Source organism: Myotis daubentonii, chromosome 13 (genome assembly GCF_963259705.1).
Source record: "Myotis daubentonii chromosome 13, mMyoDau2.1, whole genome shotgun sequence".
Lineage (NCBI taxonomy): Eukaryota > Metazoa > Chordata > Mammalia > Chiroptera > Vespertilionidae > Myotis > Myotis daubentonii.
Window position 1 is genome coordinate 36,865,513 of NC_081852.1, and position 20,043 is coordinate 36,885,555.

Genomic DNA, 20,043 nt, shown 5'->3' on the forward strand with positions numbered 1-20,043 from the left:
CGGAAGGGCTCCACGGCGTGTCCGGCCCGTCTTGCCAGACCCCAGCAGCAAGCTCACCTACCGGTTGGAGCATCTGCTCCCTGGTGGTCAGTGCGCATCATAGCAACTGGTTGAACCAATGGTCAGACACTTGGCATATTAGGTTTTTATTATATAGGATAATATTTGTATTTGTTTAGTATTTTTATATCAGAAAATACATTGATTTTCAGATAGGTAGTAAGTGAAACATTCTTTTGGAACTCAATTGTTAGTGAATTGAATTTTGTGATAAAAATATATTTTGTGCTCCTGACTGGTTTGGCTCAGTGGATGGAGCGTTGGCTTGCGGACTGAGGGGTCCCAGGTTCGATTCTGGTCAGGGGCATGTGCCTTGGTTGCGGGCACATTCCCAGTGGAGGGTGTGTAGGAGGCAGCTGATCTATGTTTCTCTCTCTTTGATGTTTCAAGCTCTCTGCCCCTCTCCCTTCCTCTCTAAAAAAATCAATAAAATATGTTTAAAATATATATATATATATATATATATTGTGAACTGTTGATGAACTTCAGTCTCAGTGTATATTTCTTTTGTATATTTAGTTAATGCTTGAAGTTAATGCTTATTAAAAATATATATTAACATGCCAGTTTATCTTTTCAGCATATAGGAAAAGACAGTGTAAGAAATTTTAAGAAGGGGGGGTCATTTAAAAGGCAGCTGCCTTTTAAAGATCATGTTTGTCATAGTACTTAAAAATGAATCTGCTAAAAGTATATATCTATACTAAGTAATTTAAGATTAGTCTGATTTATAGATTTTCCATTTAAACTTCCTCTTTTTTCTCTAGGTGAAGCTGTACTTCACAAAAACAGTCGAGGAGCCATCAAATCCAGAGGCTAGCAGTTCAACTTCTGTAACACCAGATGTTAGTGACAATGAACCTGATCATTATAGGTATTCTGACACCACTGACTCTGATCCAGAGAATGAACCTTTTGATGAAGATCAGCATACACAAATTACGAAAGTCTGAATTTTTTTTTTTTTTATGAAGAGGGATAAAACACCATGAAAACAAACTTGAATAAACTGAAAATGGACCTTTTTTTTTTTTTTTTTTTTTTTTTTAATGGCAATAGGACATTGTGTCAGATTACCAGTTATAGGAACAATTCTCTTTTCCTGACCAACCTTGTTTTACCCTATACATCCACAGGGTTTTGACACTTGTTGTCCAGTTGAAAAAAGATTGTGTAACTGTGTCATGTATATACCTTTTTGTGTCAAAAGAACATTTAAAATTCAATTAGGATAAATAAAAATGGCACTTTCCCATTTTATTCCAGTTTTATAAAACGTGGAGACAGACTGATGTGTATACGTAGGAATTTCTCATTGTGTGTTCTGTCACCAACTGAAGTGGCTACAGAGCTTTGTGGTGATATACAGGTTCACATCCTACCCCTTTGCACTTGTGGCAACAGATAAGTTTGCAGTTGGCTGGAGGAGTTTCTAAAGGGTTTTGCTACATTCTAATGCATGTATTCGAGTTAGGGGAATGGAGGGAATGCTCAGAAAGGAACATATTTTATGCTGGACTTTGGACCATGTAACATCTCCAGCTATTTACACACACCTTTCTTTAGCATGCTACAGTTATTAATCTGGATATTTGAGGAATTGGCCGCTGTCACTGCTTGTTGTTTGTGCATTTTATTATTTTTTTAAAGCATATTGGTGCTAGAAAAGGCAGCTAGAGGGAGTGAATCTGTATTGGGGTACAGGAATGAACCTTGCACAACATCTTAAGAATCCACAAATGAAGGGATATAAAACTAATGTGGTCATAGATAAGAAACACAGCAACAATGACTTAACCATATAAATGTGGAGGCTATCAACAAAGAATGGGCTTGAAACATTATAAAAATTGACAATGATTTATTAAATATGTTTTCTCAATTGTAATGAATGCTCCATCTCCTGTGTAATCAAGGCCAGTGCTAAAAGATGCTCTTATTACCTACATCAGTCAACAACTTACACATATTTTAATTAGTTTTCAATCATATACCTGCTGTGGATGCTTCATGTGCTGTCTGCAAGCTTCTTTTTTCTCATTAAATATAAACTGTTTCGTAATGCTGCACAGGAAATTTCAATTTGAGATCCTACAGTAAGCAGTTTTTTTTCTTTAAAGATTTATGATGCACTTATTCAGTCCAATAGCTGTCAGCCGTTCCACCCTTTTGACCTTACACATTCTATTACAATGAGTTTTGCAGTTTTGCACATTTTTTAAATGTCATTAACTGTTAGGGAATTTTACTTGAATACTGAATACATATAATGTTTATATTTAAAAGGACATTATTTGTGTTAAAAAGGAAATTAGAGTTGCAGTAAATTTCAACACTGCACAAACAATAAGGCATTTACTTTTTCAGTAGAAGTTGTCCCACATAATGCTTTTAACAATTTGCTATTGAAAGAATAGATTTTTTTTTTAGAGGTGCAGTGTTGAATTATTTCTTGATAGTGCTAGTGTTAGAACTAGGGCTTCTTTTTCACATAAGTATCATATATTTGATATGCCCAGACTGCATACTATTTTAAGCAGAGTACAACTACTAATGTAAAGCTAATGTGAAGATACTATTTAAAAAAGAATTTTCCCCCAGAAATTTGGTGTCTTTCAAATAATAGCTTGCCCTTGAAACATTTGAATATCCAGCCAATTTATTTCTTAATGGTGTAAAATCTCATTTTCAATAACTTATTGGTGCTGAAATTGTTCACTAGCTGTGGTCTGACCTAGCTAATTTACAAATACAGATTGCATAGGACCTATTAAAGCAGCATTTATAGAGTTTGATGGTAAATAGATTAGGCAGAACTTCATCTAAAATATTCTTAGTAAATAATGTTGACATGTTTTCCATACCTCATCAGTTTTCATTCAGCAAATAAAATTTTTAAATTTTTAACAAAGCTCTTAGGATTTACACATTTATATTTAAACATTGTTATATAAAGAATTGATTGACTGCTCATAAATTAAATTGGTAAGGTTAGAGACAACTGTTCCTAAGATCTCACCATTGGAATTTATATGCCACCTTTCGTAAAAGCTGAAAATTGTTGACTAAGTTGAAAATCATTGATGTTTTGAAGATAGTTATTATTACTGTTATTTGTTACAGTTTTGGGCACAGTATATTAAAACATAACTTGTATTGTTCTGATATGTAACATGGAGGGCCAGGTCATAAATAATGACATTATAATGGGCTTTTGCACTGTTATTATTTTTCCTTTGGAATGTGAAGGTCTGAATGAGGGTTTTGATTTTGAATGTTTCAATGTTTTTGAGAAGCCTTGCTTACATTTTATGGTGTAGTCATTGGAAATGGAAAAATGGCATTTTATATATATATTATATATATATAAATATATATTATACATACTACTCTCCTTTATTTCAGTTACCATCCCCATAGAATTTGACAAGAATTGCTATGACTGAAAGTTTTTGAGTCCTAATTAAAACTTTATTTATGACAGTATTCATAATTAGCCTGAAATGCATTCTGTAGGTAATCTCTGAGTTTCTGGAATGTTTTCATAGACTTTTTGGATGTGCAGCCGCTTACATGTCTGAAGTTACTTGAAGGCATCACTTTTAAGAAAGCTTACAATTGGGCCCTGTACCATCCCAAGTCCTCTGTAGCTCCTCTTGAATATTTTTTGCCATAATTGTTAAAGGGTAGTTGAATAAATAGCATCACCATTCTTTGCTGTGGCACAGGTTATAAACTTACGTGGAGTTTACTGGCAGCATCAAATGTTTCAGCTTTAAAAAAATAAAAGTAGGGTACAAGTTACATGTTTAGTTCTAGAAAATTTGTGCAATATGTTTATAACGATGGCTGTGGTTGCCACAAAGTGCCTCGTTTACCTTTAAATACTGTTAATGTGTCATGCATGCAGATGGAAGGGGTGGAACTGTGCACTAAAGTGGGGGCTTTAACTGCAGTGTGTGGCAGAGTTGCCTTCTACCCTGCCAGTTCAAAAGATCAATCTGTTTTCATATAGAATATATATACTAAAAAATTTCAGTCTGTTAAAACAGCCTTACTCTGATTCAGCCTCTTCAGATACTCTTGTGCTGTGCAGCAGTGGCTCTGTGTGTAAATGCTATGCACTGAGATACACAAAAATATGTGTACAGAATAATGCCTCATACCAATCAGATGTCCATTTGTTATTGTGTTTGTTAACAACCCTTTATCTTTAGTGTTATAAACTCCACTTAAAACTGATTAAAGTCTCATTCTTGTCATTGTGTGGGTGTTTTATTAAATCAGTATAATTTAAATCGCTTAAATTTGCTGAAATTTTAAATAACGGGCAGCCAAATGTGCTTAATACATTTCCTATTAAGTCCCCCCCCCCCCCCCCCCCGCTGTCCTTCATAGTCTACAATTATTAAAACATGGGCTTTGTCACCTTGGGAGTAGAGTATCAGTCTACTCATGTTTGAGAAAGGCACTTTTTAGGGCTTTAGTCAACACTTAATACATTGTTTTAAGCACATTACATAACATTCTAATCTTGAAAAACTTCAAGATTGAAAATTTTGTGCATTTATTTTTTAAACTAAGGCAGACGTCTGCAGATAATTCCCCAGAACGGATTTGATACTTCAGATTTCAGTTTGTGGCTTTTTCATTCTTTATGATTCTGTAGTCTGCCATTAACATATGGGAAGCTTCATCTACTCATTGTGATTAGTGCCATTTAAAAATTTCTATTCCAGAAGAGTTTAAAGAACTTGGTGTACTTGAATTCAACCTTGTTATTTCTAATCTTAAAAGCTTAAAAACTAAGGCATATCCTTTCAACAAAGCATAGTAAGGTAATAAGTGTGGCTGTACAAGTGTTTTGAAAATAAAGCAGAGCATTTATGTAACAGTGGAATTTAATGTTATTTCAAGTTTAAATTTTCTCCATGTGACTTTTTTAAAAGTGAATGTGAATAATGTATAATATAAAGAAGTATGAGAAGTGTGTATACACACAATTTTTTCCTTTTTAAGTATGTTTAGAAACTATACTGGAGTCTAAAATTGGTGATTTCTGAAAAATAGGATTTGCTGGCGATTTTGTTTTTGTTCATGCTCTTACTATAGTATAATTTGAGCTGCTTAGTTAAGTGAATGCCATCACCATTTCCATTGAGAATTTAAAAATCACCAGTGTTTAACATGCAGGCTTCCAAAGGCTTACAAAAAATCAAGACCCTTAAATCTAGTTGATTTGCTGCTAATGTGAAACATATTTTGTTCTTTTAGTCTTGCCAGACAGTTAACCTCGCATCTAAAACAGTCTTAAGTAGCTTAAGTATAAGTTTTGATTAGCAGTGCTATTACTAGTACAGAGAGAAATGTTTGTGAAACAATAATAAATATTCATTCTGAACTGGTATAAGGACAGTACCTAAAAATTAGCAAAAAAATAATAGAGAAAAATATTTTAAAACTTTTAAAGATGAAATGTTAGAGATTGATTTTCCTATGGAATTATATAGCTATAGGAAGCCTAATGGTTAAGTCACTTGTCAGTTGTTTTCAATTTTTAGAGCAAATTTATCTTTTTTTGGCCTGATGTTGCTATTTTTCCATCTTTCAAGAAATCTTACAAGTATATCAGAATGTTGGTAGCCACTCTGACAAATTCATATTGGTTGGTAGCTTTTAAATTTAAAGTGAAAACAGAAAAGGACAAAATAGTTGTGTTGGTGGTAAAACATTTGGTTCTTAAGTTAGTTATTTTGAGAATACTTTCCCATAACTATAACGAAATCATTACTCATAATCCCACCACCTGGAGACAAAGCCATTATTAATACCTTAGTGACTATACAATCATTTTTCTATATATTCATGTTTATTTTCTTTAAAAATGAAATTTGTACTGTGTGTACTCTCAAAGCCTTTAAACTTAGTATTTCTGTCATGGGTTTGTAGGATGTGCAGTTACATCAGGAAATGGACAGTGGTTTAATTCTTTCTAATGCTACAGATGCAGATTGTGTGCTGCTATTGAGAGCCCTTTCCAATCGCGTGGGTTAACCGTGAGTGTTTAAATATTGTTGGCATCGGGATGGTATAGATGTCTAAGTAAATAAAACAGCCACATTTACTTAGTAAGAACAAGCTTAACACTAGATACGACTCTTTAAACACCATTTTAAATATTTGCACTTTGGAATTTATGTAACATAGATAAACAAGAATATGTGAAACACTATTAGTAATCTTCATCACCTTTCTATTTCCCTTATAGATGGGAAAAGAAGGATGAGATTTTCAGTTTTTATAATTCCCAAGCAGTTGCTTAGAGTGAGTTATTTTAACACCTTAAAAAAGTGAAGGCTACTGCTGGTTTATCACTTTATTGTCTTTAAATCTGTGTGCTCATGTGACTTCCATTACATCAAAAAATATCTCATGAGTGTTTCACTATTAGCAGCTCTGGAACTTACCATGCTTAATATAATGGTGGGCTTTATACCAGAACATACAATTCTTGACAGTTATTTGAGAATTTTGGTGAAAAACAGTTTAGTTGGAGGGTAATACATAACTTATAAGCCAATGTATTGATATTTTAAGAAAATTTTTGCATACATAAGTGAAGTCAACTGCCATCTTTGAGCATTACCACATTATAAAATCTACATTTTTTTAAATGAACTTTTAACAAGGATTTATTTTTTTAATTAAAAAATAATTTATTTCTCTTTTGTTGCATGTGGATTTTCATTTGTCCTTAAATGGTCAGAGAATTTGTTTCTGTGGAATACAGCGAGACTTGTAGTCATGGCTCCAGTGTTTCAGTTTGTGAAATTTGTATACTGTAGTGAAATTCTTAAAATGGTTATGTGTGTCTTTCTGTATCATTTATTGGCTTTATTTACGTGCACCTTTAGGATTTTCTGCCTACTCTGGTTTACAAATTCCTTTGCAGTTTCTATTTTCTTTTGTTGTTGTTTTTCTTTGTTAGTTTCTATTTTTTTTTACTATTTAAATTGCCCTAATGGGCAGATTATAAGTGTGTGTGTGTGTGTGTGTGTGTGTGTGTGTGTGTGTGTGTGTGTGTGTGTGTGTGAGAGAGAGAGAGAGAGAGAGAACTAGACTCCACAATTTTAGAAATTAAAATAGTTTGATTCAGGCAAACAGTTCTCACTGGAAGTTCACAGTTCATTATAATGAAAATGTTACCCTGGATGACCTTTGACATACAGTAATGAGTCTTGGATATTAATGGGTATGTTAGAAAATAATTCAAAGCTGTGCATTTAACCAAAGTTGGTGTATTGGAAATGTTTATATCAAGTTCCATTTGGCTACTGGTGGACATAAAAAATAGAATGCTTTCGTATAGAGAGTATTTTTTCTTTAACAAATTAAAAGGATACTTATTTTGAATAATTGGTTTTAAACTTTTTATTCAGCAAGTATGTATCAAGTCCCAGCTGCATATAACAGAGGCTTGGAATATATTGCTAATCAAAACAGAGACCCTTTTTTGCCCTTGAGGAGTTTCCGTTCTAGTAGAGGAAATAGACTTTATTAAAATAACGATAAATTTTGATACATGCTGTGAAATGAGATGCATAAGTTACAGTAATAATCAAACATTCCATATGCTTTTAAAATTTCCACCTCCTTTTTTAGATGGGGCCTTTATAACTAGTTTATTCCAGTGAAATAGAACTGAAAGTTATGTGACATTTCTGAAGAAAGGCATTAAAAATGAAATTTCTTGTACAATCCTAAAGCTTCTGTCTTTCTATAATGCGGTGAACAGAGACATGTTTTTTTTGTTCAGTGTGGGTCTTGAGTGACTTTTTAGAACTCCCTCAAATATTTTTGCTACATGGAATATGTTAGACATTAGCATGAGTAATAAATAATTATCTTAATTTACACTGATATTCTGGAAAATTTGTTAGCATAATTAATTCTGTTCTAACTAATGCTTTGGAAGGATCAGGGATGAATTTCTTGAGCAACCAACAGGGAGGTAAGAATGAAACAAATTCAAAAGTGACATCTGTAAACAACGTGATGCAGTAAAGAAACTAAATTAAAAGTCACTCAGTAGTGGCTGAGATGCTTGGGATATGAATGGGTGAACAGCAGATCCCTGCCACATGGAGCTTACATTCTAATAAGAGAGCATGGATGATAATTAACATACCATATATAAGGTAGTAAGTGCTGTCGGGGAGAAGATGTGGAAGAGGGTTCCCAGAGGTGGAGAGATTGCAGTGTTGGATAGGGGAGCCGGGAATAGGCCTCACTGAGAAGGTGAGAATTGAACAGACTCATCAAATAGTAGTGGGATTTTTTCATCCTTTCAATCAGCAGGAAGCACTCATTATCCTCTATAAAATTTTATTCTCACCTTTTACAACTCTATTAATTCCTGATTTAAGATTATTATTGGTATATCTAGGGAGAGATTTTAAGGGTATCACCCCAAATAGTCACCATGTTCTAAAACCATTTCTTCTCTAAACTGGTTTGGCAAAACCTATAAAAATCTTTTTCTCCTCATACTAAGAGTTAAGTTCATTTTTAAATTTTTCTTACAATCTACTAACTGTGGTTATATTTTGAAAATAATTGATATTACTTTCAGTAGACGTTAAAGTTATGACCTCAAACATTTCTGAAAAACTGAAAGGAAATGTCATTTATGATTTATTGATGGGAAACAAGTTATAAATTTTTAGTTACTTGAAAAACAAGAGGGGTGAAATTTATGACCTAGGCTTATATGTTTTAATTATTAGCTCATAAGCAGAAAAAGATCCAAGAAGTTTAACTTTGTGGTCAAGGGAAATAGTATAATTGAATTGATTTAATACAGTAGAAACTTACAACTATTTATCAGGGCAGGTACATATAATTGGGCATGATATTTTGAAAGAAAGGAGTAACTATTAACTTTTAATTCTTTAAGATTCTACGTGATTTCAAAGATATTTTTCTTCGCAATTTTGCATCTTGTTTTTACTCGAGTCTAATGAAGCTTTTTATTTTTCCTTGCATTTTACTTTGCTTGAGAAAGAATTTAAGGTATAGTTAAATGGGATTCCTCATTGTGAGAAAAACTGTCATGTAAATTTAGAAAAAAATATTGCATATATCTTTTGGTCTTGACCTAAGGATAAACTTCACTTACTGGAAATGTCTCTTTAACCTACCCCATTGAGTTTGAAAGTATTTTCCAATAGTGTTGTGATTGATCCTTTAAACATTGATAAATAGCCTCCTCCTTAATTTATAAGGAAATATGTCATGTTTTTACAGTAGTATTTACTCTTCTTGAAATTTATAACTTGTTTCCTGAGACTTGGAAAATTTAATTTTGTTTTTCTGTTTAATAATATAGTTAAATGTGACCTGCAGATATTGTGAAACTTATCTAAAATATAATCTGTAAAATACTCTCTATGACAATGCTATCTATGTAGTAAAACTTTGAGAGCTAAAGTAGTTCAATTAACTGACATTAGAATACTCCATGACATGCAAATTAGCAGGAAGTATTAGCAAATTAGAGTCATGTTTATGTTTCTCTTTTCAATTTGAATCATGTTTTTGAAATGAAAGTTCTAATTTTCCATTCCTTATGATCTATAAGGAAGAGAAATGCATTTAAATTTTATAAGTAGATGTGAAAATTATCAAACTACTTAATTTTCAATATTACATGAAGATGTTATTGTCAAGAAAGCCCACCATTTTACATAGTTAATTCTCAACAAGGGAACTCTGTGTTCTTTAGGTAATTAATTAGCTAATACTTTGTGTACTGTGTGTGGCCATCATAATTCATATGGACAATGCATGAGCTTCTTGAACTTATTAAGTATTGCTGTATATTCAATAAATGAAAGGGAAAATAAAATAACTTCTAGTCTTTAGTAAAAGAGTAGGCATAAGGTACACTTTCCCTTTGCAAGACTCAGCAGATACCACTTAATGTGTTTAGCTGTTCTTGGAGAAGATGGAGCATGCTGTTTCTATAAAAAAAAATCCAGTAATATTAAAGCAGATATATCACTCTGAACATGATTTACTGAGGTAACATTGGCTTGAAGGTATTTGCAAACCTCAAGCAACTTGAATCTTTTCTGAAGAAAATTAAACACATTTCTACCTTAGAAAACCGGGAGGCCCATCTTTAACAATCAGGAATTCTGTGATAAGTCAGCTACCTAGAGACCAAAATAAGGAGCTCAGAGAGGAAGGAAGCTGAAGAAAAGAAGTGCAGGGAGAGCTCAAACTAACTCAGTACCAGGGGGATGGTAGAGGGATAGGAAAATAATATTATTTTGAGCTTTTAGTTCATACTAGACACTGTGATAGACATTTCACATGTTTTACTACCCCCTTCAAGGTAGGCCTCAAATTAAGTACAAAACAAATCAGAGTACTTAAATTACCCAGGTGTCACAACTAGTAAGGAGGAAACTGGATTCAAACCCAAGGCAGTCTGCTACCTCTTAAACAGAATCGAATTTACAAAGCAAACTAAAAACAAAAGCCTAAACAATTAAGGAGTAATGAAATCATGCTAATATTTTTTATTACTGACAAAGGTAAAGCAAACTTTAGTACAAGCTTTAATTCCTGAAAAATTAAAAGCAAAGAGAAGTATTTAACAATTGTTTGAGCCATAAAAGAGAAAACAAGCCCTGACAGCAGTCCCAAAGTATCTACTTGGCCCTGACCAGTTTGGCTCAGTGGATAGAGCATTGGCCTGCGGACTGAAGGGTCCCAGGTTTGATTCCGGTCAAGGGCATGTGCCTTGGTTGCGGGCACATCCCCAGTGAGGGGTGTGCAGGAGGCAGCTGATCGATGTTTCTCTCTCATCGATGTTCCTGACTCTCTGTCCCTCTCCCTCTCTGTAAAAAATAATCAAAATATATTTTTAAAAAAAGAGAGAGAGAGAAAACAAACAACTCTATGTATCTTGTAACATACTTGACAGGTAAGATGCTAAGACGTTGATACATTTTTATATCAAGACTGAGCATGAGAGCTCTTTTATTTGCTAGTTTAGTGTTAAATCCATTGAATAAACTTGTACTTTAGTTTTGCTTGAACTAGAATACCCAGTTTTAAGTCCTTGGCTCTCAGTAAAGCAGGCCAACCAGCAACCCAACAAGTATGTTGCTTGTCTACTTTGTCTAATAGGAATCAGAAAAGGCCATAGCACTTACATTTTAGAGTGGGGAAGCAGATTTTACACAGATGGGCGAATAAGTGCAATGGCATGGTGTAGGACAGTGGTGGCGAACCTTTTGAGCTCGGCGTGTCAGCATTTTGAAAAACCCTAACTTAACTCTGGTGCCATGTCACACATAGAAATTTTTTGATATTTGCAACCATAGTAAAACAAAGACTTATATTTTTGATATTTATTTTATATATTTAAATGTCATTTAACAAAGAAAAATCAACCAAACAAATGAGTTTGCGTGTCACCTCTGACACGCTTGTCATAGGTTCACCATCACTGATGTAGGAACAAATGTGGCCATTCAGAAAACGAGGAAATAAAGACTAGGGCAGAATAGTGACAGGGCAGAGTGGTGGAAGAATAAATTTTCGAATTAGGCAGGGGAAACTCTGGTTCTAGCCAACGTGGAATAAAACTACTCAAGTCCACCTCTTTTTTTGTTTGTTTGTTAATCCTCACCTGAGGATATTTTTCCATTGATCTTTTTTGGAGAGAGGAAAAGACAGAAAGAAACATCAATGTGACAGTAACACATTGATTGGTTGCCTCCTGCAGGCCCCAACTCAGGCCAGGGAGGATCCTGCTACCAAGGTACATGCTCTTTACCGGAATCTAACCTGGGACCTTTTCATCTGCAAGCTGATGCTCTATCCTCTGAGCCAAACAGGCTAGGGCAAGCCCACCTCTTTTGCCAATGCAATTAAAAACCTCTGAACCAAATACAAAAGCAAGTCCTTAAGAACTTGGAAAAGTAAACAAAAGCAGGCAGATTGTAAAGGAGAGTCTGGAGTTGGAAAAGCAACATATATGAAGATATTCCTCATTTTTTTCTCTTTTATGGCTTTTCCCCAAGGTGGCCCCACCCCTGGAGCTGCACAACGGTGGAGAGCATGAGTAACTGAAACTCAGAGAAATCCAGCTTTCTGGCCAGAAGACCCAGGAAAAGTTTTTTGTGGGCCAGGGAACAGGTGACGGGGAGGGAGAAAATCCTGAAGAGGAGAGAGCTGGAAAGAGGATCCTCTAATTCTGTGTGGGAACTTCCACACATCCTGGCTCACTCCTGAGCAGGCATACACAGAACAAACCCAAGGAGCCACAGCAAAGTCCTAGAAAATGAAACAGATCTGAACCACCACTCAGAAGATGAGACAGAGCTTGGGTTCTGAGCCTAACTAACTGGGTTGATTATCTGCTTAAACCCAAAATATTTCCCAGAAAATTTTAACAAGATCCAGAATCAATACAATCTAGTATCCATAATTACTTAACTAGGAAAGAACCAGGAAAATGTGACCAACTCAAAGGAAAAGGCAAGAAACACAAGTCTCAAGATAACCCAGATGTGGAATTATCAAGTGTAAACGCAGCAATTATGACATGCTCCATGAGTTCAAGATAAACACACTTGAACTGAATGAAAAGATAGACTTTTCAGCAGAAAAACAAATTACAAAAAGAACCACATGGAAATTTCATAGCAAAATGTACATCTGAAGTTAAAAATCATTGCATGGGCAATAAAAAAATAGAAATGACAGCCAACAGAATTAAAGATAAATTAATAAATGTTTAGTTCTAATGATGACTTGGAAGTCTTAAAGGTGGTAAATGAGGCTTTAAAAGGCAAAATGTATTTGATTTGGAATTAGCTATGGGAAGCCTTAATAAGATATTAATCCAAGTACCTTTATGGGGCTCCCTCAGATACATGTGAAGAAGTTTCTGCTGTTTGTCAATTACATTTAGTAAAGAATTAGCATTATCGTAGGTCCACCATGATGATTATGAGAATTTTCTAGTAGTGTTTTATACAGGCTCAACATGTAAAAATGTTTCAAATGCTCTATGACTTGCAGTGTCAAAGGTGAAGTATGCAATGACAAAGAAAAGCTCTCTGATTGGGCCCATTAAGTTGTGTACCTGTAATAAAAGCACTTTTTGAAACATAACAGACTTACCACTAGATAATTGCCACGCTCATCCTCAGAGTCGGTGCCTGGTAATTGCTTTGCTCGCCTGCTCATGCAAACTCTGATTCAGCCTTTGCAGTTAGCCCCAAATATGAATGTTATTACAGAGAGTGGAAATCAACCCATCCTGTAAGCACAATACATGCGTTTCAATTTTGTAACAACAAAAAAGCATTGTTTAATGCTGCTAGTACCTAGAAATCTGTTCGGATAAATCATTAAGGTGAGTTTGGAGCAAAACTGAACTGGTATTATGATTGGAGAAATGTCTTTCTGATGAAAGAAGATAAATTTAAGACTTTAGAATACCTTCCCCATTGTTATAATTAGCACCATATTATTCTTAAAAGGTGATACAAGTCCTTGGAGTGACAATGATCATTGTGGATTTAAGAGTTTAACAAGTGTTGCCATTTTATTCTCATAAGATAGGAAGTACAATTATATCCTTGTTATACATGAGGAATTGAGGTACAGGAAGATTAGTAACTTACTGAACAAAGCAAAGCTAGTAAATTGTAGAGCCAGAGCTTAAATCCAAGTCAATCAGATTTCCAAGCCTAGGCCGTTGCCTACTGTGTTACATGTTACCTCCTAAAACAACTTCCTGAGACCTTTCATTTTCTTTATAAAGACCATAGTCTTCAAACTGGAAAGGCTACAGCAGTGGTGTAAGAAGCAATTCTCAAGATTTTTGGCCTCAGGATTCCTTTACATCCTTAAATTTTACTGAGGACCTCAAAGAGATTTTGTTTGTGTGGGTTATATCATATTAGAAATTAAAACAGACATTCCTTATTACCTGAAAAATATCTATTAATTAAAAATAACAATACTAAACGTTACATATTAACATGAATAACACTTAAATAAAAAATGCATTCCAAGACAAAAATTTAGTGATATGGGTGGCTTTTTAAAATACATCTTTTCTTACCTATCACTTGGCTTAATAGGAAACAGTGGATTCTCATCTATGCTTCTGCATTTAATCTATTGTGACATGTTGTTTGGGTTGTAGTATATAAAGAAAACATGGCCTTGAACAGATATGTAGTTAGAAAAGGGAGAAGTATTTGAATAGCCCTTCCAGATAATAGCAGATAATTTTATTTGATACTACCAAACTCATCAAGTTTTAATTTCTTGCAATATGGATTTGGAAACCCTCAATGAACTTTTGTACTCTGTTTAATTCAAATGCATTGATTTATCTTGTTCTTTGAATGGATTTTATTTTTTTACTCATTCATGATTTTGTAACATCATCAAGCATGAGTTATTTGGAAAATATTGGTTCACTAACTTGTGTAGATCTTCCAAATTTTGACATACTTATTATACAATGCCAAAAAAAAAAAAAATCACATTTGTTAATATCACCCTGAGCTCAGCATAAAAGTCTTTAAATACTAGGAAGCTGTCAAGTTCACAATGGCAGATGCAAGTTTTTAAAAATACTAATTTTTATTTATTTAAAAGTTAGAATTTTATTACTAACAACAACAAATACTGTTAGTTGTTTGCCTGAAAGGGTCTCAATGTTTGACTGGGGCTGCAGGCCACACTTTGGGGATTACTGGTGTAAGAACTTTGTGGGGGAAGAAGCAACAGTTACCTAAAAGGCTCAAGCAAATTAACTTTTTGGGTGCTGAAGGAATTTGAGAATAAGATCTCAGAATCACTAGGAGTAATCTGTGATGGGTTAGGGGAAATGGGAGAGAGTTCAGACACACAGAAAAGATTGCCTTAATTCTCCAGAGGGATGTATTCTGGGTAACAAAGGCCAGTATGTTTAACACTGATTCCCAGAAAAAGACTATGCTGTGTTCTGTAGCAGATAGTTTAAGAACAATAGAAAATAATTCAGCAATTAGCAGATGTCATGAGGGCTGTGTGGGTCATCTCAAAGTTCATTTTCCTTATATGATCATGTGATACATGTTACACATGGTGTACATTCTAAAATGTTTAAATAACTATAGAAAGACAATTTAATAATTTGTATAGGTACTATTTATACAAACCGCACGAGTCTTATTTGATTAAAAACCATTTACACATTACCTGCCATATGCAAATGCTGTGTTAGGCAAATGGTAGGTCTAAGGGGCACATAGGAGGATAATTAAAAGGATTTGCCTTGAAAACAGAAGCCCAAGAATATTTTCAAACGTGAGAAATTTGCCTTGTGAGAGCAAGTAGCATGGTGTTATGGGAAGAGGATAGATAGCATAAGAGTTAAACATCTGGGTGCTCATCCTGCCTTTAGCACCAACTCAATGGCTGACCGTGGGCATTTACTTCAATTCCAGACCTGTGTCCATACCTGTAATATTGAATGAGGCTAAGGCCCCTGACAGGGTGCAGTTGTACCTTCTCACTCCATGGAACATAACCAGAGTTAGGAATGGAATTTTGGGGAGGCCAACTTTGTCTCACAATTAGCAACTTTCTAGCTCTGTGCTGTCCAATACTATAGCCACTAGCTCCAGGTGGCAGTTGAGCACTTGAAATGTGACCAGTCCAAATTGGGAACCGCTGAAAGTATAAATTGCACACCAGATTTTGAAGACTTACTAGGGAAAAAAGTGTAAAATTTCTCAATAATTTTTTATATCGATTACATGTTAAAGTGAGAATTTGGGAATACAGTGAGGCCTTGACTTACGAGTTTAATTCATTCCGTGACGGAGCTCATAACTCAAATTACTCGTATGTCAAATCAAAAGTGAATGAGTGAGACACGTGATGCTGGGCTGATGTTGTGTCGTTCACTATGACGTTCGCTGAGCCAACTAGCGGTGGGGTATCTGAAGCTGGCTCATAACCCGAATTTTAGCTCACAACTCAAAGCAAAAAATCGGCGGAGAGACGGCTCGTATCTCGAAAAACTCGTTAGTCGGGACACTCGTAAGTCAAGGCCCCACTGTATATTGGGTTAAATTATTAAATTAACTTCACCTGTGTCTTCTACTTTTTAAAACATGGCTACTGGAGAATTTAAAATTATACATATGGCTTACATTATATTTCTACTGGACAGTGTCGTTCTAGCTAAGTTTCCAACAAAGAATATTAACTTGAATAAAATCTAATTGTACCTTTTGATGTACGTGAGCGGAGGTATCTAAGTCACAGTTCTGACGAGAGCTTCACAGAAGACTCCATTTGCTGTGCATTTGGTCTGTATTGCATTCTCAGTCTGTGCTCAGATGATGGCTGGGGCTCCAGCAGCTTTGCTTCCAGGACTCGTCAGTGGAGGGTGCAGGAAAGGGCCTAGACTGGCTGCCTGATATAGGCACTGGGGACTTTCTCTCCGCCCCCCCCCTTTTTTAAAATATATTTTTATTGATTTCAGAGAGGAAGGGAGAGGGAGAGAGAGACAAACATCAATGATGAGAGAATCACTGATCGGTTGCCTCCTGCACACCCCACACTGGGGATCAGGCCCACAACCTGGGTATGTGCCCTGACCAGGAATTGAACCGTGACCTCCTGGTTCATAGGTTGACGCTCAACCACTGAGCCATGCCAGCTGGGCTCCACCCCTCCACACTTTTTTTTTTAATTGGAGCAGAGAATCATTCAATAATTAAATGCATGAATGAGTGTACCAACTACATGTGTGTGTTTCAGGTAAAACGACTGATAGGGTTCAGGCTTTGGACCAGGTCAGGCAACTGGTATTATTCTCAATGCCACTGTTTACTAGCTCTGTGACCTTACTTATCCACTTCGTGCCTCGGTTTCTCCATATGTAAAACACAAGGTTTGCATGTGCAGTTTGAATAGAGCACAGTAGATTTCCCTGGAAGCATGGCATGCTACTGAACGTCCTTGGCAATCCAATGGCCTAAACACATCTTGCAAGAGAACACTACACACAACAACAACACCCTTTAAAAAGTACCTTGCCTGTGGACAAGTTGTTAAACGTGTTCTTACTTCCTTGCCTCCGTCACCACCTATGCAGCATGTTTTGGAGCAATTTCACATGGCTTGTGTTTAAAGCCAGTTAGTACACTGCCTGGACACCCTTTGGAATTGATCTTTCAATAGGAGGGCATTTGTGGGTAAGTGGAAACTTCATATTCAGTAAAGACCTGTTACAGGCAAAGTGATCCAAGGTGCTCTCGCTCTCTATTTCTGCGTTTCCCATCCAAACCTGGCAGCATGTAAGGTGAAGTGTTTATCTCATATGCCTACTCTCTGACTCTTAGGATTCTAAAATTTAGGGCTGGATTATTTTTGTAACCCACACTTCTTGGCAATACTATTATACTCCTCTGTCCAGCTCTCTCCCATTCCCCAGAACTTGACTGACCTGCTGGGTCCATTGCTCCCACCTCCTCTATTCTCTTTCTCTCAGAACCGACCCTTGCCTTCTGCTGAGCAGAGAAAAAGAAAATAAAGGTTGTCATACTGCATGGACTGCCTCAACTTCCTGCCCCTCTTGTCATCAGCCAGCCCTCTATCTCCTTCAATCTACCTCTTTGTTATTTTGACAAAAAAATATCAACCTCTTGTATAAGGCTAACTTTTCTACTATCCTCTTATTCCTCTCTTTTCTGAGACCAAGACCATGTTTAATTGGATCATCTCTTTTGTATCATTTCTTGAAGTTTATAAATATTCTAAATTCCACCTTTTTTTTTAGTAAAGGGAGAAAAAGAAGAAAGCCTTCTTTATCTTGAATTCTGTTTAGTTATCTGTCTCCCTTCTCTTTTCAAAAAGAAAATCTACAATTGTCTCTACTTCCTCACATATCATTCACTCATTTTTCTATTGATATTTACCATATTAATGTAGTTACTAATGCACATTCAAAAATCACACACATAAAATAATATGTCAACTTAGAAATATTCTAGACTTCATCAAATTATCAATCAAGTATAAAGGTAGAATATATAAACTTTCAGATATTTCGGGATGCAGAAATGTTATCTCCTATGCAACCTTCTTGGGAAGGTATGGGAGAATGTGTTCTACCAAAATACAGAAGTAAAGTAAGAAAGAGGAAGACATGGGAGCTGGGAAAGGGGAGGGAGAGCAGCAAAGGGAAGTCCTAAAAATAAAAGCTGTGTAGCAGGCCTAGAGAAAACCCAGTCCAGGGTGACGCAGACAGAGGGAGTCATCAGGGAGAAAGGTCTCTTAAGGGGAAATGGAAGCAATGTGTTTGAATGTATGCAAACAGTTATCAATATGTAGATGACAGAGATGTTCGAGCATTTTGGAGAAAAAAAATGTTAGAGGGTTAGAGGTACATTAAACAAATCAAACATGAAAAGATGGGTAATTATCAATTCTGGGAAAAAGGAAGGGCTGAACAAGACAGGGTGTATGGTTAACAAAGGACTATTGGTTCCTCAGAAGCATTACTACAGATTATTATAATGTAAACACTGATCAATGCTTTTACCGAAAATTGAGCTGTTGGTTGTGGTGGATGGTGAGCTGAGGAGAAGGGTGATGTGGAAGAGCTAAGTCCTCATCCACCATCATAGGAAGTCAACAGCTAACACCTAAAACTTAAAATTGATGAAGAAGAAATAGAAGTATAATGTTCAGTTAAACATATAAAGGCAAATACTACCAAGGAAAACAAGAATAGTTGAGAATAGATTTGAGACATTGCCTTTGGAGTGTAGGTAGGGCCAGAGCATGCAGTGGGGGTAGAGGTATAAATCTGTTCTTTGTCATAATAAACCTTTTAGCATTATTTGAAGTTTAAAATTAGGTACATATGTTGTTTAAATATAAAATAATTGTAAATTAGGCATCCGATTTGGATGTCAATGCTCCCCAGGATTCTAATCTTCTCTCTCTTCCCTTCATTTATACCAACAACCTTCTATTTCATGATATTCAGTTAATTAGTACTCTATAACTAATTTCTGGCTGCCCTCAAAATGCACTGCTTCCCCTGTAGCCCTCTGTAGTGGGAGCTGATTAAACCTAATGTTTCAAATAACTTCAGATTTGGTAGGGACAGGATGATAGGATAGGTATAAATCTTATTCCTCATTGTTACCTCTCTTGTCAGAGGTAACAAAAACAACACACACACACACACACACACACACACACACACACACACACCATATTTTCATCTTTTCTGAAGCTTATGGCATTAGATTTGACAATCCAATGGTCCTCCTGTCACAGTTGTCTGGTGATCTGGACTTCACTGATAATTTTAGTGTCTGGCTTACTGTTTTTCTGCCCACCTCACAATTCTGCTGGGATTCTTGAATCAATACAGGCCCAGGTGGTGTGATCTAGTATACATGAAAACAGAAGTCCTTTTTAGGTTGTGAATTTTAAAAGGTCTATTTTTAATACACTTTACAAGAATATTTAGGTATGAATTAAGCACATTTAGGAGAACCAGGAAACCTTGCCAGTTGCCACACTCTTCTGGGAAAGATGGTAGCTTATGTATAAATTTCTGAAGTTTTTCTCAGAATTGGAAATAGCCAAGAGACATTAAAGAAACAAAAACAAAATACCCCTAACTCATTTGTTTGGAAACCAGGGAATAGTGCCAACCACATTCCACAACATTCAAAGAATTTCTATTAGGTATGGTGCAATGGGGTCAGACTGAAGTGACAGAAAAGAAAGAAATCCTGGAAACCCTATTGGCACCCCTTAAGATCAAGAGTGAGGTGAAAGATGTAGCTATAATAAGACTATGGTCCCCAGCTAATAGCAATGAAAAGCAAGTGGGAACTTCTTTGATCCATCTTCTCAGTAACTTAG

At 35.5% G+C, this 20,043-nt stretch overlaps 1 protein-coding gene across 2 annotated transcripts in view; it reads left to right on the top strand.

Moving 5' to 3' along the window:
* The window catches only part of PTEN (phosphatase and tensin homolog), an 87,649-nt gene extending 83,327 nt beyond the window's left edge, over positions 1-4,322 (top strand). For both annotated transcript variants that reach the window (XM_059662730.1, XM_059662729.1), the window contains exon 8: positions 828-4,322. In XM_059662730.1, coding sequence (XP_059518713.1) covers positions 828-1,013 — 186 coding nt within the window. In that variant the 3' untranslated portion in view covers positions 1,014-4,322. The remainder of the gene's footprint in view (positions 1-827) is intronic.
* The last annotated feature ends 15,721 nt before the right edge of the window (positions 4,323-20,043 follow it).